The sequence below is a fragment of the Papaver somniferum genome, chromosome 9 (assembly GCF_003573695.1).
Source record: "Papaver somniferum cultivar HN1 chromosome 9, ASM357369v1, whole genome shotgun sequence".
NCBI lineage: Eukaryota > Viridiplantae > Streptophyta > Magnoliopsida > Ranunculales > Papaveraceae > Papaver > Papaver somniferum.
In genome coordinates, this window is record NC_039366.1 from 92,304,011 (window position 1) to 92,324,066 (window position 20,056).

Below are 20,056 nucleotides of genomic sequence, written 5' to 3' on the forward strand. Positions count from 1 at the left end.
GCGTTCTTTTTTTGGGTTTAAAAATGAAAATGAATTAGGGCTTAGGGTTAAGGATTAATAGGCTTTTTGTTTTTTATTATTAGGGAAGGGCAAAATAGACCTTTCACTAAATTTTGGAAACCCCAAGTAATTTATGGGGTGGGTATAAATTGGTCAGGCCCCTAATTGTTTTTTGGGCCCCCAATTAAAGCACTCATTGGTGGTGCTCATAGCCTCATACACAAACGCTGAGAAGACGCTGTAATTCGATTCTTGGTTTCTTTCACGCTTCTGGGTTCTGAATCTGAAAGAAAACGACACGAAATTCATTTCTTCCCCAATCTTTGAGTTTTGAAAGAAATAGAGATAAAAATTGTATAGAGAATGACAACCATTAGAAAGATCTGCTGCAATGATTTGTTTGAAATAACCCATATGTCGATGGATTATACTTGGCAAAGAAGTAAGAATTTTTCTCTACTTGGATCTTATTTATTGAATTTCCAGTTAACTGATAAAATTTATGTATGTTGTTACAGGGAATAGGATTTTTTCCTTTGGAAGCGTCTCTGGAATGCATGGCGATGTTCTCTGAGTACATTCTTGTTGCTGTATCCCCTGGAAATCGAATTAAGGCTTACAGTAAGTAATTCTTTTTCTTGTTTTCAGTTTCTTTAATTCATTTCTTCAATCTTACTCGGTTCTTGATTGTGATTCATGTTTAGTTATGGAATTAGGGTTAAACGAACTTCTTTTTGATTGTGAATCATGTTTAGTTATGGAATTAGGGTTAAACGAACTTTCTTTTTGTAGGCACTGCAGTTATTCAAAGAAATAATAATCAAAAGCATTGCGAGATAACTGAGACGAATTGTCAGTCTATAGACTTGGTTGAGGCGTTTATCAAGATAATAGAGGAGAAGGCTGACAAAATGTATGTTCTATCTGGTACTTATTCACACTTATTTCATTTCAAGATTTTCATTTCAAGATTATGTTTGTTAGTCCTGGTTTTGGTTTTACTTTAGGGTCTAATGGAAAGCCTTCTTAATTTTAAACAGTGATAAGGTAGATCATTTGGAAATATGGTTGCTCTCCACCGCCAGCGAGCACACTGTAAACTACTTGGCACAAGTAAGTATCTTTGTATCATAACTTTGATTAATGTTTAACATGCTTTAGATGGTACAAGATGGTCAATTTCTGTAATTCATAGTAGGCGATGGATACTTCACTATGTTGTGATACTAATTTTATGTGAACCTTCAATTGTCGGAGTTTGAGTAGAGTAGTAAGCTTTCCCTAACAAAAAGACTCGGATATGCTGTAAATTGACATCTAGATGAAAAATACCCGGAGCCTAGATTAGGTGCTATCTAATTAGTGACTGGCACATTCCTCTGAAATATGGACCATCAGCGAGCAATGTGTGAACTTCTTGGTATAAGTAAGCATCTTTGTATCATAACTTTGATCAATGTTTAACATGCTTTAGATGGTACAAGATGGTCAATTTCTGTATTTTCCTAATGCATGCAATAGATTACTTCACTGAGGTGTGATACTAATTTTATGTGAACCTTCTTTTGTTGGAGTGTTTGAGAAGAGTTGTAAGCTTTCCCGAACAAAAGACTCTGATATGCTGTAAATCGCCATCTAGATGAAAAATACGCGGAGCCTAGATTAGGTGCTAGCTAGTTAGTGACTGGCATTCCTCTGAATTTCCAGTAATGAGGAACCAAGTCATTTCAGTTGCCAACATCTGCTTGCTCCCCAGGCTCAATCCCACACTAAGACAGTGTACAATAACTACTCTTAATCAAATTTTACTGAACAATCTTTTTTCAATTCTTGAATGTTGAATCAGTCATTGATTGTTGAATACCATTTTTTTTTCTTCAGCTTGGGTTTACTTACGAAGGCAAAAAGCTTGATGGTGAGGTAGGAAGTATGACAAGTGAGTCTCCTTCCATAACCCGAATTTTAAACCACACAGGCCAGCTTTGATTTCATATCGACAACAAACAGTTGCATGTAACTAATCTAAAACTATTCTCTATGTTTGGTAGGTCATAAAGTACTGAAGAAAGACTTGTCAGGAAACAGAATTGCAGCAGCTCAATCATAACAAGTCTGGTGCAGGAGAAGCCACAACAATGAGAGGCCTCTAAAACTGGATTCCCGGTGCCTCCTTCAGCAATACTAACAGTCAATTAAATGAGATTTGTGACAATGATACATATACACGTTATAATAGTGACAGCGGTATACAACAATATGTGATAAGTAGGATGTCAAGTCTTACATTGTATGGATTCATCCTGTACTTCTGTTATAAGGCTGTTGGTAGAGGGTGATAAGTAGTCTGCCATCTAGAGGACCTGTAGGTGTTAAGTGAATCTGTGGCCGGTCTTCATCTTGTGCAGGTGGCAATAAACTTTGTCGAGGTGGATTTAGAAATACATGATAATTCATTTGAAACCAATAAGCTTTGGAGTTACTTTGTGCATTTTACTGTAAATTACTTGATCGTCATGTATCAGTATGTTCATAGATATAGTTTTTTTAACAATTTTCTCCAACACACCTGTGATCACATGAAAATACTCGATGAGTTGGCTAAAATTTTCCTGTGAGTTACCTTTGTGCTATGTTCAACGAAAGATCAAATCTTTTATTATGACAAGCGAGCATGTTGGTAATTCTTTTTAAATGTGCAGCATGTTGCACACCTGATCTTGTACATAAGCTTGCTTAACGCAAACATTCTGTTGGTAATTTCTTTTTCAAATGTAAGGGATACTGGGATAGTTACAATATGCTACCTAACAAAGGTTGGGCCGAAATCAAACTAGATTTTTTTTTTCTCGCTCATCGTACGTCACCTCTTGGAATGTAAACGAGTAGTGCAAAAATTGGCAAACTAGATATTATCAGAGATTAAGTAATTCACATTGCAATGCTGGCCAAACTCATGAACTATTTATCAGATAAAATTTTTCAGCAAAATCTTGTCAGCTATAACCCAAAAATTGAAGCCTTGGAAAAGATATGTGACACCGTTATGCAGTTGACGGGCGTAGGATTCCCCTTTGGAAAGAGCTTCCTCTCCTTGAAAGATTTAGGAGAAAAAGAAGCTAATAAAATCTGAGATCAGATGAACATTTGCATTCTCCTTTTATTTTCTTTTGTCTTTCTGATTATTTGTACTTTTCTTTCGTCTTTTTTTCTTTTTTCTTTGACAACAAGTCTATTGTTTTTAGTTGGTTTTCTTTGATCTCTAATGCCCAAGACTTCCAAATACACTAAAAAGAAGTCAACAAGCAAATCAAGCAGAGGCCAGGGCTTTGCTTGAAGCTATGCAACTGGCACTTACCCACGGATGGCATAATGTTATCTTTGAGACAGAACTTAGGCATATGCAAGTTTCTTCATCAGCTTCATCCTCCTCATCATCAGAGTTTACTTCTGCTTAGGATATGTAAATATTAATCCTGACTGGTCAGCTGATGCTTAAGCAAAAGCTGTTAGAAAGTATAGCCTTGATGAGGAATGGTGGTCTCCGCCACCTTTGTTGTTATTTCCTCATTTAGCTACTGATATAACTTCTTTTACTGTTTAACAGATTGTTCCTTGGCTCAGAAAAGAAAAAGAAAAAAAAAATACGTAACGGTAGTATGATAAAAGTTGGATTACAGGTTTTAAACAGCAGTACATCTTAAGAAAATTAGGAAGCCCATCGAAAGGCAAAAATTCATCATTCGTTTCCAAAAAGCAAATGTCTATTGAAGTTTTATACGTGATAACTTTGTACACAAAGCCAGTTCCAAGTCCCTTGCATTGGGCATTTGTTGTTATTGGTTATGGCTATTTATCAACATTCATTTGTTGTTATTAGGCATTCTTTGTTATTATTTATTAGGCATTCAATGAATATTTAAAAGCTACAAATATGGTAATTATAATGTCTGGTTTCTATCAGCTTTCAACATTATCTTGAATTTGGACATGCAAATCTGCGAATGAATATGGTGTAGTGTTTTGTTTCTCTTCAGCTTCCAAAATTATCTGGAATTTGAATAAGCTTTGAATTATGTTTTGCATAGACTTATCTTGGTACAAATTGGTCAATGACATGCCCCCGTGAATACAACTTCCTCGCTTGACCATTATCAACCTCAATAAAATACAGTCATAGCTACTACTCAATTTTCAGCATTTGCAAGGATCACAACTGTTGTGAAGAATGATCTGTGAGATGTTACCAAGAAAAGGTGTCCATAACATCCCTTCAAGGGCCTGAACTATTCACAAATTCCATAGCCTTCTCCTTCACGTATTCAACCCTTTCTTCGTCACCACAAGATTTCTCATATTCAAGATACTTCTTAAATAAGAACTGCATGAGAAAGCAACAGTGTCATGAATACCTAAATCAAAAGAAAGCAGAAAATTATTAATCAGAGTGGGATGATGTAATGAGCACCTTCATCTTTTTGGCGGGAAGACTTAAGCTTGTCGCTCTCTCAAACAATGCACGGATCAGGTCTACATCTCCAATTCGAATCTCCTGTTCGTGATAAAATTGATATATTAGGACATTATTTACATAAAAGATATAAACATATACTCCTAATGGAACAACAAGGACTTACCTGATCTAGGTAGACACTCCACAAGTCTAATCTTTTGGGGTATTCTCGCAGCATTTCCTCAAACATGGATCGACCTCTATCCGGCACACCACACTTAAACTCAAGAATTGCACATTGAGAGATGAACTTAATATGCTTATGACGAGGGAGGCAAAGAAGTGCACGCTTGACTATTCCTTGAATTCCATCTTTTCCCTGACTAAGTAAGTTCTGTACTCGCCTTAACCAGACCTACAAATCCGTAACAAGTTTAAACCTACAAAGATCATTTTCACATTCTGGGAGAGATATAACACACTAACATCTCCAAAATATACCTTGCAAGAGTGTTTGAACTTCTTTGACATTTGATCAAGAAGGTCGTTTGCTAATTTATGCTGTTCGGTCCTTTCGTACATCCCTAACAACGCCAAATGAACCTTTTTAGGATCACAGTACTGAAGAGCTCTTTGAAACGTCTTTGTAACAGCCTCCTGAAAGAATATCCATCAAAACAGAACATATTGAGAAACTATAGATGTAATGAATTAAATGAGTACACTAACGCAGTTCATCGCTCTTACCTCACGAGGATTACCGTATTCATTTTCCAAATTGAAGTAAGCCACCCAAACATTTAACTTTTCAGCCTCTTCTCGGGTGTTTATCGTTCTCAAAGCCCTTTTCACAACATAAAGTTAGATGCAGGCCATCAGCACTAGTGAGGACAGTGAATATAAGGTAGCACGTAGCATGTAATGATTAGAATATAAAGCTCCAAATATAAGTGAACAGCATACGACTCATGTTCAGATAAACACACCTTTCAGCAATTGAGCGAGCCTTCTCAATATCAGCCAGAGACAGCATAAAAGCCATGTACTTTATCCAGACAAAGCTACTATTTGGTGAGCTTCTCACAAATTTTTCAAATTCATCAGCAGTCCTAGGTATGTCTTTCTCAAGTAGTCTTTGCTCTGCCGCACTAACTTCTAGTTCCCTGTGCATGGAGTTTGAATGTCAGACTAGCTAAAAGTTTCCCAGTAACTATTTTTATTCCTACCGAAGATAATATAACAAACTGACCTCTCTTCCTTCGCTTTTTTCCTCATGGGCTTTTTGTTTTTCTCAGCATTGAAGTCTCCATCATTAACATGCTCCATCATTCCATTTTCGATGTTATCTAATCCAGAGTCATCTACGTCATCAAGAGTAACCTCTAATGGAAGAACAGGATCCCCTGATTCTAATTCCATAACAAACGGGTATACTTCATTTGTGCAATCTTCGTCTACAGAGAAGTTGTCAGGAATATCGTTCTCTTGCAGTGTCTGAGAACCATCAGAGTCGCTATCACAGTCCGTGGCTTCACCAGAATCTTGGTTTGACATAAGGTCAACACTGGCATCATCATTCACATCACCAACCGCAATCAGATTCTTCATTCCAAGTGATATTCGATGCTGTTCAGGGTCCACCTAATGAAGCAACCCAATAGAAGAAAATAGAACTCAAACTTACCACATTTGCTGAAAATAATAGTATAATATTAAAAATCATTTACTGAGCACTATGGATTCTTCAAAGACTCAAATGTGTTTACCTTCAGAATCTTTGCTTTAACTTTCTCTCCAGCTCTATATTTGCTGTCAATGCTCTCAGTCTGTTCACCAGCTAGCTCTGATTTATGGCACAAACCAACCTACAGAACGTATATGAAGATACATTAAAGCAAGGGCTATAAAATCCTGCATACCTGAGTCAACTCCACAAATCTAAAATAGCCAGCGTTTATAAAATAGAATATCAGAATATATTCAGCGCAGACACAAGTAACCTATATTGCAAAGGTCAAGATACCACCTTGTATCATAAATCAACAAGCATACAAGGTGTATCATATTGCAAAAACATAAAAGACTTTCTTAAGGTTTCTTCAGTAGTAGCTAAAGCAAAGAGATAGTAAAACACTGCACCTATGGCAAGCTATTTTAATCATACTCACCATGTTCGTCTGATCAATTGTAATAAATAAACCATATGTCTCAACTCGCTTAATCCTGCCCGAGATAACATCACCAACACATAGACTCTTGAAATCACCCACGTTGGATTTCAAAGACCTATTTGCAGACCCTGTCTTTAAGCTTACTTCAACTCTCTTGGACAGAGGTTCCACAGACAACACCCTGCACATAATAATCTCTTTAGAATTGGAAATTACCAAATAGATCATTACTCCTATTTTAGTGTTTAAGGTACTTACTTTCCATTTACAAGTTTCCCCACCGGAAATTCCATCTCTGGGTTTTCAATGAAACCATCAGACAAGTTAGAGAGAAGAATTTTCGCATCTATCTTCCGGGAGAGCATAATAAAACAACCCTTTGGCATTAAATTCTTAACATAGCCCTACACGAGAAAAAAATATATCAGCGTCCAAAATCCTTTCAAGGAAAGATCCGGTAAGATCTAAAGGATCGGAATCAAATTAACGGATAAATCATGAATCTGAACAGCAGGGGCTACATTATACAACCAGAAATCATAATATAATTACCATCCTCTTCAAATAGCGACAGTGGTGCATTTCAAATGGAATTGGAACATGGTACCAATCATTACTTAAAATATACTTATTAAATATCATAAAATTGTCTGACTAGTCACTAAAGTTCCAGCTAAGCAAGTGATTTAACAAAATGAGTAAAGTTTTATACACGGCTTCTTGCAGAAATCTCTTGTTTACTGGAATTCTTGGGTTTTCAACCTTTGAACTGCACATGGCACGCTATAGTTTGAATATGATAACTCAAGAAAATAAATTTAAATACTTCCAGATTTTTGTTGCAATTATTACCCACTTGAAATAAGTTTTAAGTAGAGTTTATTTAGGCTTAAACCACCTACATAGAATTACCTGCTTTCTGTGCTTTTATTATGTCAATTACCTAATAAAAGCTCCAGACACATCAAGAATGAAAATCAATACATGCTATATTATACAGTGTTCCATCGAAGAGTTCTATTTCATACCTGAACAACCATATTTGGATGAAGCTCCTCTATCCTTTCAAACCGCTTGTTAGAATCCCTAATAATCATAAACACAGAGACTCTTATTTCCTCCAAAGTGGAATACATTATACTGAAACTATATTATCAACAAAGACTTAACAAGCAAATTACAGAAAACAGAACTTCAACATGAATTGATGACGGATGAGACTCAAAAACCTCATAACAAATGCAAGTACAGGAAAAATAATTGACAACTAAAATGAAGCAGACTAATAATGAAGTAGTGATTGTCTTATTGTTGTTCCTTCTGCCATTTTCATCTACGCCCTATCCCAGAAGCTCATAGGTAATTTGAGCAACATATTCTTGCAAGCAGTCCAATCAGAGATACTTCTAGAAAGTACGCAAACCAAGAAAGAAAATTCTCATGGACATGAATTTTCAGTAATACCCTTTTTACTTATCTATACTAGTAAGCATACATGTCATTTGTGCAAAACCTAGAATACTGAACCATCTGAACTGCACTGATATAAATGACTGAAAGTTAAATACTTACACATCAGTATGAAGTTCCGAAGTGCCCCGAGTCTCAATCTCTTGTAAAGACATACGTAATGATAAATCAAAGTGTGTGGTGCCCTTAAGAGAGCGACCTATTTCTAGGACCTTATACTTGACAATCTGCCCTTCCTGGTATCCAAGAAGTGGGTTTGGCATCCAACTATCTGTAAGTTCAGTAAAATGAACCTTTCCAAAGAGATGAGGTCCGATTTGCACAAGCAGCCCACCAGCACCTGGAAGTATTTTTGAAATTCTACCAGCACGAACATCACCTTCATGTACATGTTCGCTAACATTCTCAAGAGCATCAGTATCAAGAGTTCCTTTGGAGACAATTGATAAGGGGTGCAAAATCAAGCGTATTAAATTCTTCTCCTTGTTAACACTTAAAATATGACCAGTCACACCTTTTCCAACAGGAAACCGCTTTTTGATATCACAAATTTCAGAAGGTTCGGTCGCACTGTCTAGAATAAATAGCTTAGCCGTCATATGACGAGACACTGTTAACCAGACCCATTCACTGTCCACCTTTACAACATACCCAGTAATGCATTTTCCAATTGAAAAATCAGACTCCTTAGTCATCAGCTTGTCGTCAATTTCTTTGGGTCCTGGAAAAGAATCACAAAAATATATATTTGAAACATAGAGAAAAAAGTACCTCCAGGGAAAGAAAAGTGACAAGATAGCAAGAAAAAGGAACACTACATATTTGTAAAACAGCTAACTAAGATTATCAAAACAAACCAAAGGAAATTTGTACAGAAAGTTCATTCAACATAAAATACTGACACTGAACATATTTATTCTGTAATTATTATTACCTGAAATCAATGATGGCCGAATGGAGAGTTCCCATTGGGTCTTTTTACTCTTCTTATCTGACGGACCAGGCTTTTCAACGATTCTTGCCGTCAGTACTTGCCCAACTTTAATTTTACTAAACGCACCCACCACAATATGTTCATCACTGGCCTACACAAGTATGTAAGATCAAGATCCAGTACAACACCATAAGCTAGAATCTAATACATGAGAAATAGCAGTGACAGACACAGTTAATTATTGAACTCCAAAATAAAAATGTTCACCTCTGTTACATGCACTCTCCCATGGAAATTTACTCCAAACTTCAAACGCAATTCTAGAGGCCTTATGTCGGTAACCTGGACAAAAAAGAACTATAAGAGAAGTTGTTTTCCAAAAGGTAGAAGGAACAATGTCTTAAAGAGTACGGAAACAAAAGGTATACCTCTGCCTCAACAAGTGAGCCAACATTGTAACTGGACTTTTTCTTGGCCCTTTTCGAACTGGAAGTCTCAACAACCTCCTTCAGAGATTTCAAAAGCAATAGAAATCTCCCAGTCGCAGATGAGCTAGGAAGATCCTCAACAGTGGCAACCACACTGCATTCAATAGAACCTCTCAAGCTATTACCCATTTTGAACAAGCAAAATGTAAAAAAGAAACAAGACATAAAATCTGTGATTTTGGGGGGCAACGCATGCGGCGAGGCATAGGATATAGCTGTGGAGGCCGTGGCGCCAGATAATAATACCCTCCCTAAAAGTTAATAGTTATGCAATATCTTTAAGGGCAATTACAAAAATGAAATCGAAGATTGGGCCTTCATATCCGGTGAAAAAAGTACGTTATAGGGGGTTTTGAAGAGGCATAATAAAGAGGTCAGCCGAAAAGCATCTAACGTAAAAACCACGAACACCTCACGCAATCAACATCTCTAACATATAACCAAACATTATAAAAGAATGCATTGTTCACATTCAGAGAAGAAAACATCAGGCAGAAATTTTGGAAATATGCAAACCTTTGGCCATTCACGAAATGCTTGTTCGGAAGCTTCTGTGTATTGTAGTCGGCTATTGATGCATAACCTATGGCATGATCAAAATCTGGTATGGAGAGAACCTACATTCGATGATAATGAGAAGTTCAGATAGCATAAAATCAGTTGAAGTGGATCATAAGCCCATAAGCTCTGCCAAGAATAAGAATGTCAGAAACTTCTACAAGAAAACACTTACCAAGTAGTTCTCTTTGACAAGCTCTACAACTGCATTAACAGTTTGATGCAACTCCATATCCACAGATTTATCTCTCTTACGTTTCTGAAGTAAGTCAAAAGACATGAACATCAGGACTTCAGTAAACACAATGCATAGGTAAGAACTTCCTCTTTAGACATTAATTGAGAATCAAGTTTGCATATCTCCCATTTAAAAATACTCAACATTTTAATCTTCGTCTTAATATAGGTAAAGTGAAGCTATTAACTCGAGACATTAAAAAAGTAATAACAAGAGTTTGCAACAATACGTTTACACGAGAATTGGATCGGCCTTGATATTGTGCATGGGTGGGAGTCTTAAACAAGTTTCCATTAAAACTGATTCTAAATGATTAAGTTAAGAACTACCTTCTTTGAGGCCTTGTTATCACCACCATCTTCTTTGACCGGACAAACCAACTCAGGTTTGAGAGACAAATCTACAAGGCGCTCAGACTTATTAATGTCAAGAACAACAGCACGAACAATAGACCCTTTTTCAATACTCGTTCCACCTACTGAAAAGAATGAAGCAGAGCTTATTAGAGCACGAAGTAAGGCATGAAAAAGCTTACCAGCTATCAAGGGAACAGAGAGAATTGACAGTATACGTCAAGACATTAAAATTCAAATGCATGAAAAAGGGGTCGGCAAAAAAAACCCTACACTGATAGTGAGTAATAAAACCAAAAACATCGGTCTGCTGCTTAAAGCGAAGAACAACCCCAAATTCTTTGATCTCGTGAATCACTCCTTCAACAACACTCCCTATATTAAAAGATTCCACCCATTTGAAATCAATATTTTTGGAGTCCGACATTTGCATGTTAGCAATCTGCATCATAAAGTTAGACAATTATCAGTACTGCTACAGTTAGACAATTATCAGTACTGCTACCAATTAGTATCACGTGTACACCAACAATAACTTACGCGAACATAGTACAGAACTGGGTGGTGCAGATAGGCAAAAAGAAACAAAATCAGACGGAAATACGTAATCGATAAATTCATTGTTAGTGATTATACAACCAAACCAGCACCCTGGCAAGTAAGAATCATATATCCTCAATGTAAATCACAGATCCTCAATGTAAATCACAGGGTAGTACCACATGAGAGACAACAAGTAACTTTCCCTTTGCACAATTAAAATCAAGAATTTTCATCTCATACAAGCAATTATCGAGAGAGGACGAATAAACTGAAGACACCTATGTATGTGTTACCTTATCCTCCAGAATGAAATATCCCTGAATAAAGGACGTGTCAGTTGAAAAACAAGACGACTGCTTCAAGGAGAGTGTTATTCTGTTTGTGTCACAGTTAACCTGAAAGTAACAGCAACCAGATCAAACAACAGCTAGTATGGTTCCAGATATATACAGCTACTAAACCAAATTATGTCCACTTACAGTTTCGACATGACTACGGACAGACTGTCCAATGTCGAAGGCTTCAGATATATCAGTTCTTTGGTCATCTAGAGCCTGCAAGGAAATCAAGAAATCAGGCCAAACATCATGATAGCAGATTACTAATAGTATTAAGCCAACAGGAAAACCAAAATATTTACTTTATTTTTTGGAGAGAATCCTGTCAACCTCCCAAGAAAACGAACAAAGCAGCCACCTTCAATTGAGTTGCAGACATATCCCTGATTATCAAGAAAAGGGAAGTTATTTCTACGAAAATATTAGGACGACTAATGTTACACCCTATAAAGAGAGAAATTAACCACCACGCCAGCTTCTTACATGGACTATGGAATGAGGATGAACCTGTGCAATATCCGAAGGAAGCTCATTAGCGGAGTTAATAAGAGAAAGTTTCGCAGAGAGTATCAAACTGTTGCCACCAACATCTGCAAGTAGATGATGAAAATATCAAACCTGAAGCATACTCCTAAAAACTTTGATTTAGCAAACATTTAAAATAAAAACAGAAGACAACCAAAAAACAAAAAAAATTGTGAACAGGTTCCAAGTTAAACTATAAATTTGTTTTATTCTTTACTGCTATTTTACAGTTTCTGACAGATGTTACACCTTAAAACAGGAACCAAGTTCTTTCAGAAATGGAATAGAACTGACTAAGTGGAGGAGTTTTGGATCCAGCTATTTGTCACAATGTCAAAAAAATTGTACAGTAAAATGTTGTCACAATGTCAAAAATATTCTACACTAAGCTTTCATCTTTAATTTCCTTCAATAAACTGTATCAATACCTCCTCCGTACCATAGCTCACCAAAGATGTTACTACATACACATGACTCACATGACAACTACATACGAAAGACATGTTTCTCGAGTATGTCCACTGAATGTACAATGTACTGAACCAAAATTTGGAAATGATTGCCAATTGTGAGCTTACCTAGAACCACAAGTTGATCAAATTCATGCCCAGGCTTCAACATAGACTTCATCAAAGTAGTGTGCGCTACAGAGCAAACAGAAGGATTAGCGAAACAACTTTTGAAAAAAAGATACAATATCCAAACAGTAATGAAAACAGGTACCTTGGTGGTCCGCCAAATGTTCAGTGAGTATGGTACCCTTCAAATAACCTTCAGCATTCACTTTCACGATAACTGCATTAGGAGTCAAGCGCTCAACAACACCAGACACAACGCTACCCAACTTTAATACAGCATCTTCTGATGTTCTGTCAGGAAGAAGTCAAGAAAAGAATATTAAGCTGGAGATGTTACTAACTTCGCAAGATGGAATGGTAAATTTTTTGGGAAGAAAATAGCAGTAATAGTGAGCACCATTTATAATGGTTTTTATAATATAAAGAAGATAAAAAGAAATTCAAGATTCTCTAGCTGAACAGCATAACCTAATACAAAAATTCAAATCGTGTTCCAAAGTATAAGCTTCTGCAGATATGTGAGGCAAAACATTATCAGTAAGCATTCTATAACAAAATTATATTATATTCCTTGCCGAACACCAATAGCATATAAGCTAGTAGGCCTTCAGAACTTGAGTACTTAGATTGAGGTGTGCCACCGAAGGTTTAAGGAAACGGCAGGGAGAGGCATTTTCCGTTGGAAATGCGAGACATTGCCTCACATTGTGACTTTAACAAGTTACCAACCAGTCCTATTTACTACTTAAAGTTGAGCATGCTAACCTACTGCCCTAAATAAGAAATAAGAAACTGTATTGTCTTCTCTCTATGCTACAGCCTACAATAGCCTCCACTTTGTTTAACCTTCTCTTCACACTTAACACTTGTGCTTGAATGGCATTTATATCTGGGTTTGATCTTAAAGACCATCTGTAAAGCCTTTACAAGAAAGGTCACAGTCTCAAATACGCCTTGCTCAGTTAAAGATTCCTTATGCCCAAAAATCAATAGGCTAACCTTCAAAGCTAGTGGAGACCAGACATCACAACCGTCGATTTAAAGAACAGAAGTTTATAAACTCCTTCTCTTCTAAAGCTTACACTTGTACGGGAACTTTGAACTTCTTTAATGAACTTCTCAGATAGGAGTTTTCCGTCCGTTAAGGCGGATTAAACGCTCTCGACAGGATAGGGGGGGATGCCAGACCCCTTCATTTGAAAGATTCATGACACCCCCATTTCTTTTCTTGGTTCTAAGGAACTACTTCAGATTCTTACTACATTTAAGAGATAGTCAACCCTCATAAACGCTTTAAAAAATGTATAAGTGGCACCTTCATACATAGATATAGAATTCAAACACAGTGAGAATGAAAGCGAACCTTGTTGGAGACATAAGAAAACTAATGTTGATCCTCCGGGAAGAAGGAACTGCACTCATTACCCTACATTTCACGACTTGTCCAGCATGATACATTGAACTTGCTTCGCAGCCCGGGTCTAATCCAAGTTCAGATCTGATTAAGGGAGGAAATAATCAGCTAATGAATAAAAAGATTAAATAATATATTAGGAGGCTTATAGTGTAGATAATCATCAGAGCTCTCTATCTATATCTAACAACACAAGTCCTGAATGACAATGGTCAATAATTACCAAAAAACAAAAAGATAACGTAGAAAAGTTGCCTAGTTACGTTCTTGAAAAGGGCAAACTGGTTCCTCTTTATCCACGGACTAATTTCATATACATACGAAGAAATCATGAAATAAGTAGATGCAATTACATAGCATAGTGCTGACTAAGATCATCACATATGCACAAATGCACAAGAATGAAATGTATAGACATGTAGACAAGTTTAAGGTCTGTATAACAGCAAGGGATTGGTTATATAGTGCAACTAACCGACGAGCAAATCCCTGCACTCCATTGTAGAAGTTCACAAAGCACCCATGTGTTTCAACTTTTTTGATCCATCCATGTGTTATCAGTCCCTCAGTAGCATCGTCATATGAACTAAGAATAGCAAGCTTTGACTTGACCTGAAGAAAACACAGCAAACAAGATAGGAAGATAAGAAAAATCATGGGCGACTTCCAGTAAAGGGGCTGAAATACTGAGGACAGACCAACAGAGATCCTAATGCATTAGACTGTAAGAAAATAGTAAGTAATGCTAAGTCAACAATAACACAAGAAACAGAACATACAAGAGTCTTTTTGTGTGTGACTGATATAAGCCTGGACTTGAAACCTAGCACTCGAAATGCTAAATCTGCTCCAACCTACACAGAACAATTGCCACAATGATAAACAATTGATTCTTTTCACACATACAATGCAGTTAGGAGGTAACAGACAATGAGAGTAATTTATACCAAGAGAAAATACCTTGAATTTCTTCCTAGGCTTTGGGACTTCAAGTTCTGACATGTGTGTAAGAGGACAAAGTGCCTTCACACCAGTCGACAGCTGCACATAAGCACCAAAGTCCCCGACGGAGGTTACCTTCCCCTTGACAACCATACCTGGCTTGGCATCTGAGTGAGTGAAAACTGATCCCTCAAACGCACTAGTCTGGATAAAGTAAGCAGAATGGTGGGAGCAAATTAAGAAACCACACTTTGAATACTGAATACTAAAAAGAACTAGGCTTGTATAACAGAAGCAGAATGCAAATGCAAAACAGTTCAGTTCGTTACATACAATATATTGTTAGCAAGGGGTCACACTTGTAGTCTGTATAAATTTGCAAATATTACACGAGGTAAACCATTTGAATCCAGGCACCAAACAATATTAACACCTTGGCGGATAAATCCTCTTTATGTAATTTTAAGGCTTCTAATCTTAGTGGGCACCATGCATGCAGAGAAAATATATTAAGGGCAAGACACAACCTTCAAGATACCCAATGCAAGTCCTTCCAAGTGCCTGAATCCTAGAATACGAGCACGGACAGAATTCCCCTCCTTGTACTTCTTCTCCAGCTTCCGAACTTCCTCATCAGCCACGTCAGATATCTAAATTTAAGAAAAGAAGTTTCAAAACAGCAGGCATGGTCTAACTGGTGAAAAACATATGGGAAAATCAACAGAAAACAGATGCAATGATACGAACTTACACTAACATACGCCGGAGTTGGTATCGGAGTTGAAGGAATCTCTAGCAGCAGGCCCAACCCTCTATCAACTCTAACTACACGGGCGCCATCATAAATATCACCAGTTTTAACATGCTAGAGATAAACCACATCATTAGTCAGGCAACAAAAGACATTGACAAAAATCACAATCTCAACCATTACATCACAAATGCAAATACCACCTAATGGTGATGAAATTGGTGGTGATGAAATTGGTGCAAAATGAACCACAGATCAACTTCTTCTAGGGTCACTAAACAGGCCAAGTTGGTGACACCCACACGAAAATTGCCATTGACTCAACTCTTGGGCATACGAGTTTTACAAAGGTTCACAGACCTGAATTCATACACCTAACGAGAAAAGTGTGCAAGAGGTATGCCACTATGCCCTTATGTGCAGTATTGGTTGTAACAACTAATTACAGATTGGAGTATAAAGATGCTGTAATACCACAATCTGAACAAGTTATTCAGTATAAAGATGCTGCAATACCACAAAATCTGAACAAGTTACTTTTTTAAGAGCAGCGCCCATTTGGCTTAACCCTTTCAAGTTCTTATTTAGCGTTCTATTTCTCGTGGGTCTGCTCATGGGGTTGAAAGCCCTACGTTTTGATGCTTACTCCTTATGCATCAACACACCATCCAAATCTCTTAACCTGTCACATTCATGCCTGAAGTACGAGGTTGATTCTATAATCTTTGGCGCACCTTAACAGTCCTTCTCTTTGGCTTCCCGAATTCTGATGCCTTTAGGGCTAAAATACGCCCTAAACTAGGCGTTTGACTCGTAAACTCTCTTAATGTTTTCATTAATAAAAACACATAACATACTTAAGATTCTTGTTGTTTTTATCTCATGCAAATATTATTTTAAAACGTCCTATAAAAAGTTTTCAATCCACTAGCAAATAAAAGCAGAAAAAATTATAGAGTAGACTTAATTTCTTATTATAGTCAAGTAGACTTACTGAAGGAGGAGCTTTATTATGAACAAGGTGATGGTTCATGGTGAGACCAACAGCCCTAGTCGACGGATCGATAAATAATATCCGAGCGTTTACCTAACCCAAAAATAAACACCAATCAGACGAAAATGCAGAAACTCGTGCATTAGTCATACCAAGGTCCAATTGGCAAGTTGCATATGGAGAAACATAAATACCTTCTTATTTTGTTCATAGTCCTCTTGCCACGTTCTGGTTGGAAAAGAATTTTGCAAATGAAAAACATCAGCCTGTTGAAAATATTAAACGTATGTGAGATGATACAAGATGAGCAACAGAAACTGACCAACAAGTTAACAGAGCTACGGTCTTACAGTTCCTGTGAAATAAGTAAGGAATGATAACATAATCCCATTTTCAAGGGTGGACTTCACACGAGCATTTATCATCATGCCTGGAACGAGCAGATCGATGGAAATTCCCTTAAGATCCTTGGTCTGTAAAATGCTGACAAGTTAAAATACTGGACAGTCGAAATACAGAGTGGACAGAAAACAAAAAGTAAGTATGGACAATGATAGTACGATAGCAGCATATGAAAGAGTAAGAAGGCATACCACGGATTTAGACACAGTATCAGGGTCCGCACTCAAGTGAACAACCCTACGAGCCTTATCAAGGCTCTTAACAACTCCTTGTAATAATTGCCCAGCATTTCCCTTTATCTCGACTCCATCTGAGAAGAAACAGAATAGCCAAATTAATTATACAACTTGCAAGCCAAAACAATGTCTGACAGCTCTGAAGCACATCAACAATCGACAACAAAGTAAACAAACTAACACTTAATAGAATTAATAACTAGATTATCCACGTAATGGAAAAGAAAAAACATGGAGCCAGGATATATTTGCTGTAATGGATTCAAATGTAACAGAAGCAAGAATTTTCATTTTAAAATCCACATTCCGTTGTCTTTTTTGGGATACATAAGCAAAACCCAACTTCAGATGATGATGAGCATCCGATTGCTTAAAGCCTAAATTCGAAGCTTGCATTTTCTCCAGCAATACAAATAATAACCTAACAAGTATATTAACATGTCTACGCAAAGAAAATGCACACATAGTCAAAGAGATACAAATTGTAACTTCACATTTTCTCACCTTTATTTTTTCTCGAAAGAAAACCAGTAAAGGAAGAAGGCCCAAAATGAAGAATGTAACCATGGTCTTCAATGCTTTTCACGTATGCCATTAACACCTGTAGATAATGTACAGGCAAACAGAAAAATCAAATTCTGCCAAACACTAACAGTTGAGTATTTGGAATGCAACATGTAGAATAGTTTTGTGCAGTACAAAAGTATGTCTGGAATTGCTTGGATCTGAGAACGCCATTCGCTCATGCAGATTAGACACACAACATTTCTTTGAAAACAACACAAAGTAAGCTTTCTCCCGCATTCTTAATGGCTCTATCATTTTATGTGTTGACCATCTAGGTACGGGATAATAATTTTACTCAAGTGATGAGCCATGCTCTACTGACAATCCAGCTAAAGAGAAAAATCAAATATCATAATCCCTACAACTTTTCAAACAAAACTAACAATCATGTGGCTATCTACGAGACATACAATGAAGACAAAAGTTTAAAACAGCTTAGCATACTTAGACCGCTGAATAAAATGCGTAAGAACATACCATCCCTTCTTGTATCGCATCCCACGTCAAGTCCTTATGCAATACAGCAAGCCGCAAAGAAAGCCAGATCTTTTTCCTCCCTTTGCCCGTACCTTTATCTTCATCAACTTGTACGACGACGCAGGATACGAGTTCACCAGCATGAAATATGCTGGACAGAAAGTTACCTTCCGAATCCTGCAATTGAACATTAAATGAGCAAAATTTATCACCCCCTCTCTTAACTTTATTGTCTTTCTACAGAAAGACAAGCCAAGTTTATCAAATGCAGGCAGTTGATACCTTAATTTGATTCTCTGCAATAAGGTCAGATGCCTCATCTGCTCGAACCAATCCACGTAATCCACCTGGGAGACTAACTGCTATATCTTTCTCATTTACTTCAGCAATAACACCCCAAAGCTTCATTCCAGGTGCAACATTCTGAAAAGTCAAAGAACTCATAAGTTCATCACCAATGTCATGCAAACTACACACCAATGTGTTTGAGTAACCAACACAAGTTAAACCGTTCATTTCCAGAAATTGCTGAAAAATTCTATTAGAAAGTTAGTGATTTTATACCTTCAAAGTGATTCTATTAGCAAACCTAGGTAATTTCCCAGCAATACCATCACCAAAAAGTGAACCAAAATCATCATCCTCAACTGTATCCTTTTTCTGCCTTTTACTCTTCTTTTTTGATTCTCTATATTCCGTCGCAAACTCAGCATCCACCTCCGCACGGATTTCAGACTCTTCACGCCTACTCAGAGTACTTCCTCCTCCTACAAACAAAGTAAAAACAAGTGTGATTACAAATCATACTGTACCGATATTTGGTGTAACTAAGAAAACGATAAATATCTTACCACGAGGGAAATCAGGAACATCGTCTTCAACTTGAGGAATCGAATCGGGAGTTTTGGTAGAATCTTTAGATTTCTGTTTAGTTTTGGGTGTTTTTAATGAATCCCCTGACTTTCTCTTCAGGGATTTATTCGGAGGTCCTGCCATTACAGAAAATTTTACAGAGCTTCTAAAGAACCCTAAAAATATCAAGAGAAGGTATACATTGTTTTCAATGGAGGCGGAGAGGTGGGTTTAAGCCTTAAAGGGTTTTAGGTTTGGGAAATTTGTTGTTCGGTCCGAAGCTTATATAGTTATTTATTATAGGGTCCAATCAGATTTTTTATTTATCTAGAGGACCAAAATAATTTAAAACAAGAAAATGACCTAGCTACCCACTTCCTAAAGAACGTGCAATTGGGGGATGCTTTTATTAATTGGGGAATATAGGAAAAGGACAAAATATGGATCCAAATAGTAAAGTGGGGTTACCGAATATCCATGGATTTTCGATAATACCTAATTTACCCATCACTAATCATGTTTAGTGACTAATCATAATCAGTGAAGTTAATTGATTAGTTTGAAAATGATTTATATAAATCATTATCATTTTGGAGAAATTACAAGTATGAGTGTTGGGTATAAAAAAAATTTGGTTGAAATGAGTAAACATAGTCACCAAAGAAATGTCTTTAGGTCTTTACGTCATCAACAAACAAGTGTGTTAGGTAGAATCTTCGCTTTATGTAAATTTGGATTCGCCACGGCTGCACCTGGAAACTCAATGCCGGAACAC

General features: G+C 36.9%; 2 protein-coding genes across 3 annotated transcripts; one reads left to right on the top strand and one right to left on the bottom strand.

Annotated features, from left to right (window-relative positions):
* The first annotated feature begins 236 nt into the window (after window positions 1-236).
* On the top strand, window positions 237-2,464 carry LOC113314387. Its single transcript, XM_026563182.1, has 6 exons — window positions 237-442; window positions 519-621; window positions 793-913; window positions 1,041-1,113; window positions 1,882-1,936; window positions 2,049-2,464. The coding sequence occupies exons 2-6, from the start codon at window positions 558-560 to the stop codon at window positions 2,105-2,107; spliced, it is 372 nt and encodes a 123-aa protein (XP_026418967.1). The 5' UTR covers window positions 237-442; window positions 519-557; the 3' UTR covers window positions 2,108-2,464.
* Window positions 2,465-3,956: 1,492 nt separating this feature from the next.
* LOC113313476 (rRNA biogenesis protein RRP5-like) lies at window positions 3,957-19,519 on the bottom strand. Of its 2 annotated transcripts, none has more exons than XM_026562259.1 (40): window positions 19,281-19,519; window positions 18,994-19,196; window positions 18,712-18,852; window positions 18,430-18,606; window positions 17,890-17,986; window positions 17,341-17,459; window positions 17,098-17,220; window positions 16,942-17,013; window positions 16,748-16,840; window positions 15,754-15,867; window positions 15,530-15,652; window positions 15,021-15,206; window positions 14,840-14,914; window positions 14,536-14,672; window positions 14,010-14,144; window positions 12,792-12,937; window positions 12,647-12,712; window positions 12,051-12,133; window positions 11,846-11,926; window positions 11,685-11,759; window positions 11,499-11,600; window positions 10,936-11,104; window positions 10,639-10,787; window positions 10,247-10,330; window positions 10,030-10,130; window positions 9,454-9,607; window positions 9,293-9,367; window positions 9,026-9,176; window positions 8,194-8,812; window positions 7,650-7,707; window positions 6,880-7,025; window positions 6,619-6,802; window positions 6,217-6,315; window positions 5,700-6,091; window positions 5,437-5,613; window positions 5,198-5,294; window positions 4,952-5,107; window positions 4,635-4,865; window positions 4,466-4,549; window positions 3,957-4,378 (listed from the first exon to the last, which is right to left on the bottom strand). In XM_026562259.1, exons 1-40 carry the CDS (start codon window positions 19,423-19,425, stop codon window positions 4,271-4,273), a joined length of 5,727 nt encoding a protein of 1,908 aa, XP_026418044.1. In that variant the 5' UTR covers window positions 19,426-19,519; the 3' UTR covers window positions 3,957-4,270. The 2 variants fall into 2 exon arrangements, with proteins under 2 accessions (XP_026418044.1, XP_026418043.1); XM_026562258.1 differs by having other exon boundaries at window positions 12,027-12,133.
* Between the last annotated feature and the right edge of the window lie 537 nt (window positions 19,520-20,056).

Coding starts and splice junctions, on each gene's coding strand:
- LOC113314387 (XM_026563182.1), top strand. CDS start 558: ATGGCGATGTTCTCTGAGTACATTCTTGTTGCTGTATCCCCTGGAAAT. Junction 914..1,040: donor GAGGAGAAGGCTGACAAAAT/GTATGTTCTATC, acceptor AATTTTAAACAG/TGATAAGGTAGATCATTTGG. Junction 1,937..2,048: donor TGAGGTAGGAAGTATGACAA/GTGAGTCTCCTT, acceptor TATGTTTGGTAG/GTCATAAAGTACTGAAGAAA.
- LOC113313476 (XM_026562258.1), bottom strand. CDS start 19,425: ATGGCAGGACCTCCGAATAAATCCCTGAAGAGAAAGTCAGGGGATTCA. Junction 8,813..9,025: donor TCGGCCATCATTGATTTCAG/GTAATAATAATT, acceptor ATTCTTTTCCAG/GACCCAAAGAAATTGACGAC. Junction 4,550..4,634: donor GGAGTGTCTACCTAGATCAG/GTAAGTCCTTGT, acceptor TATCACGAACAG/GAGATTCGAATTGGAGATGT.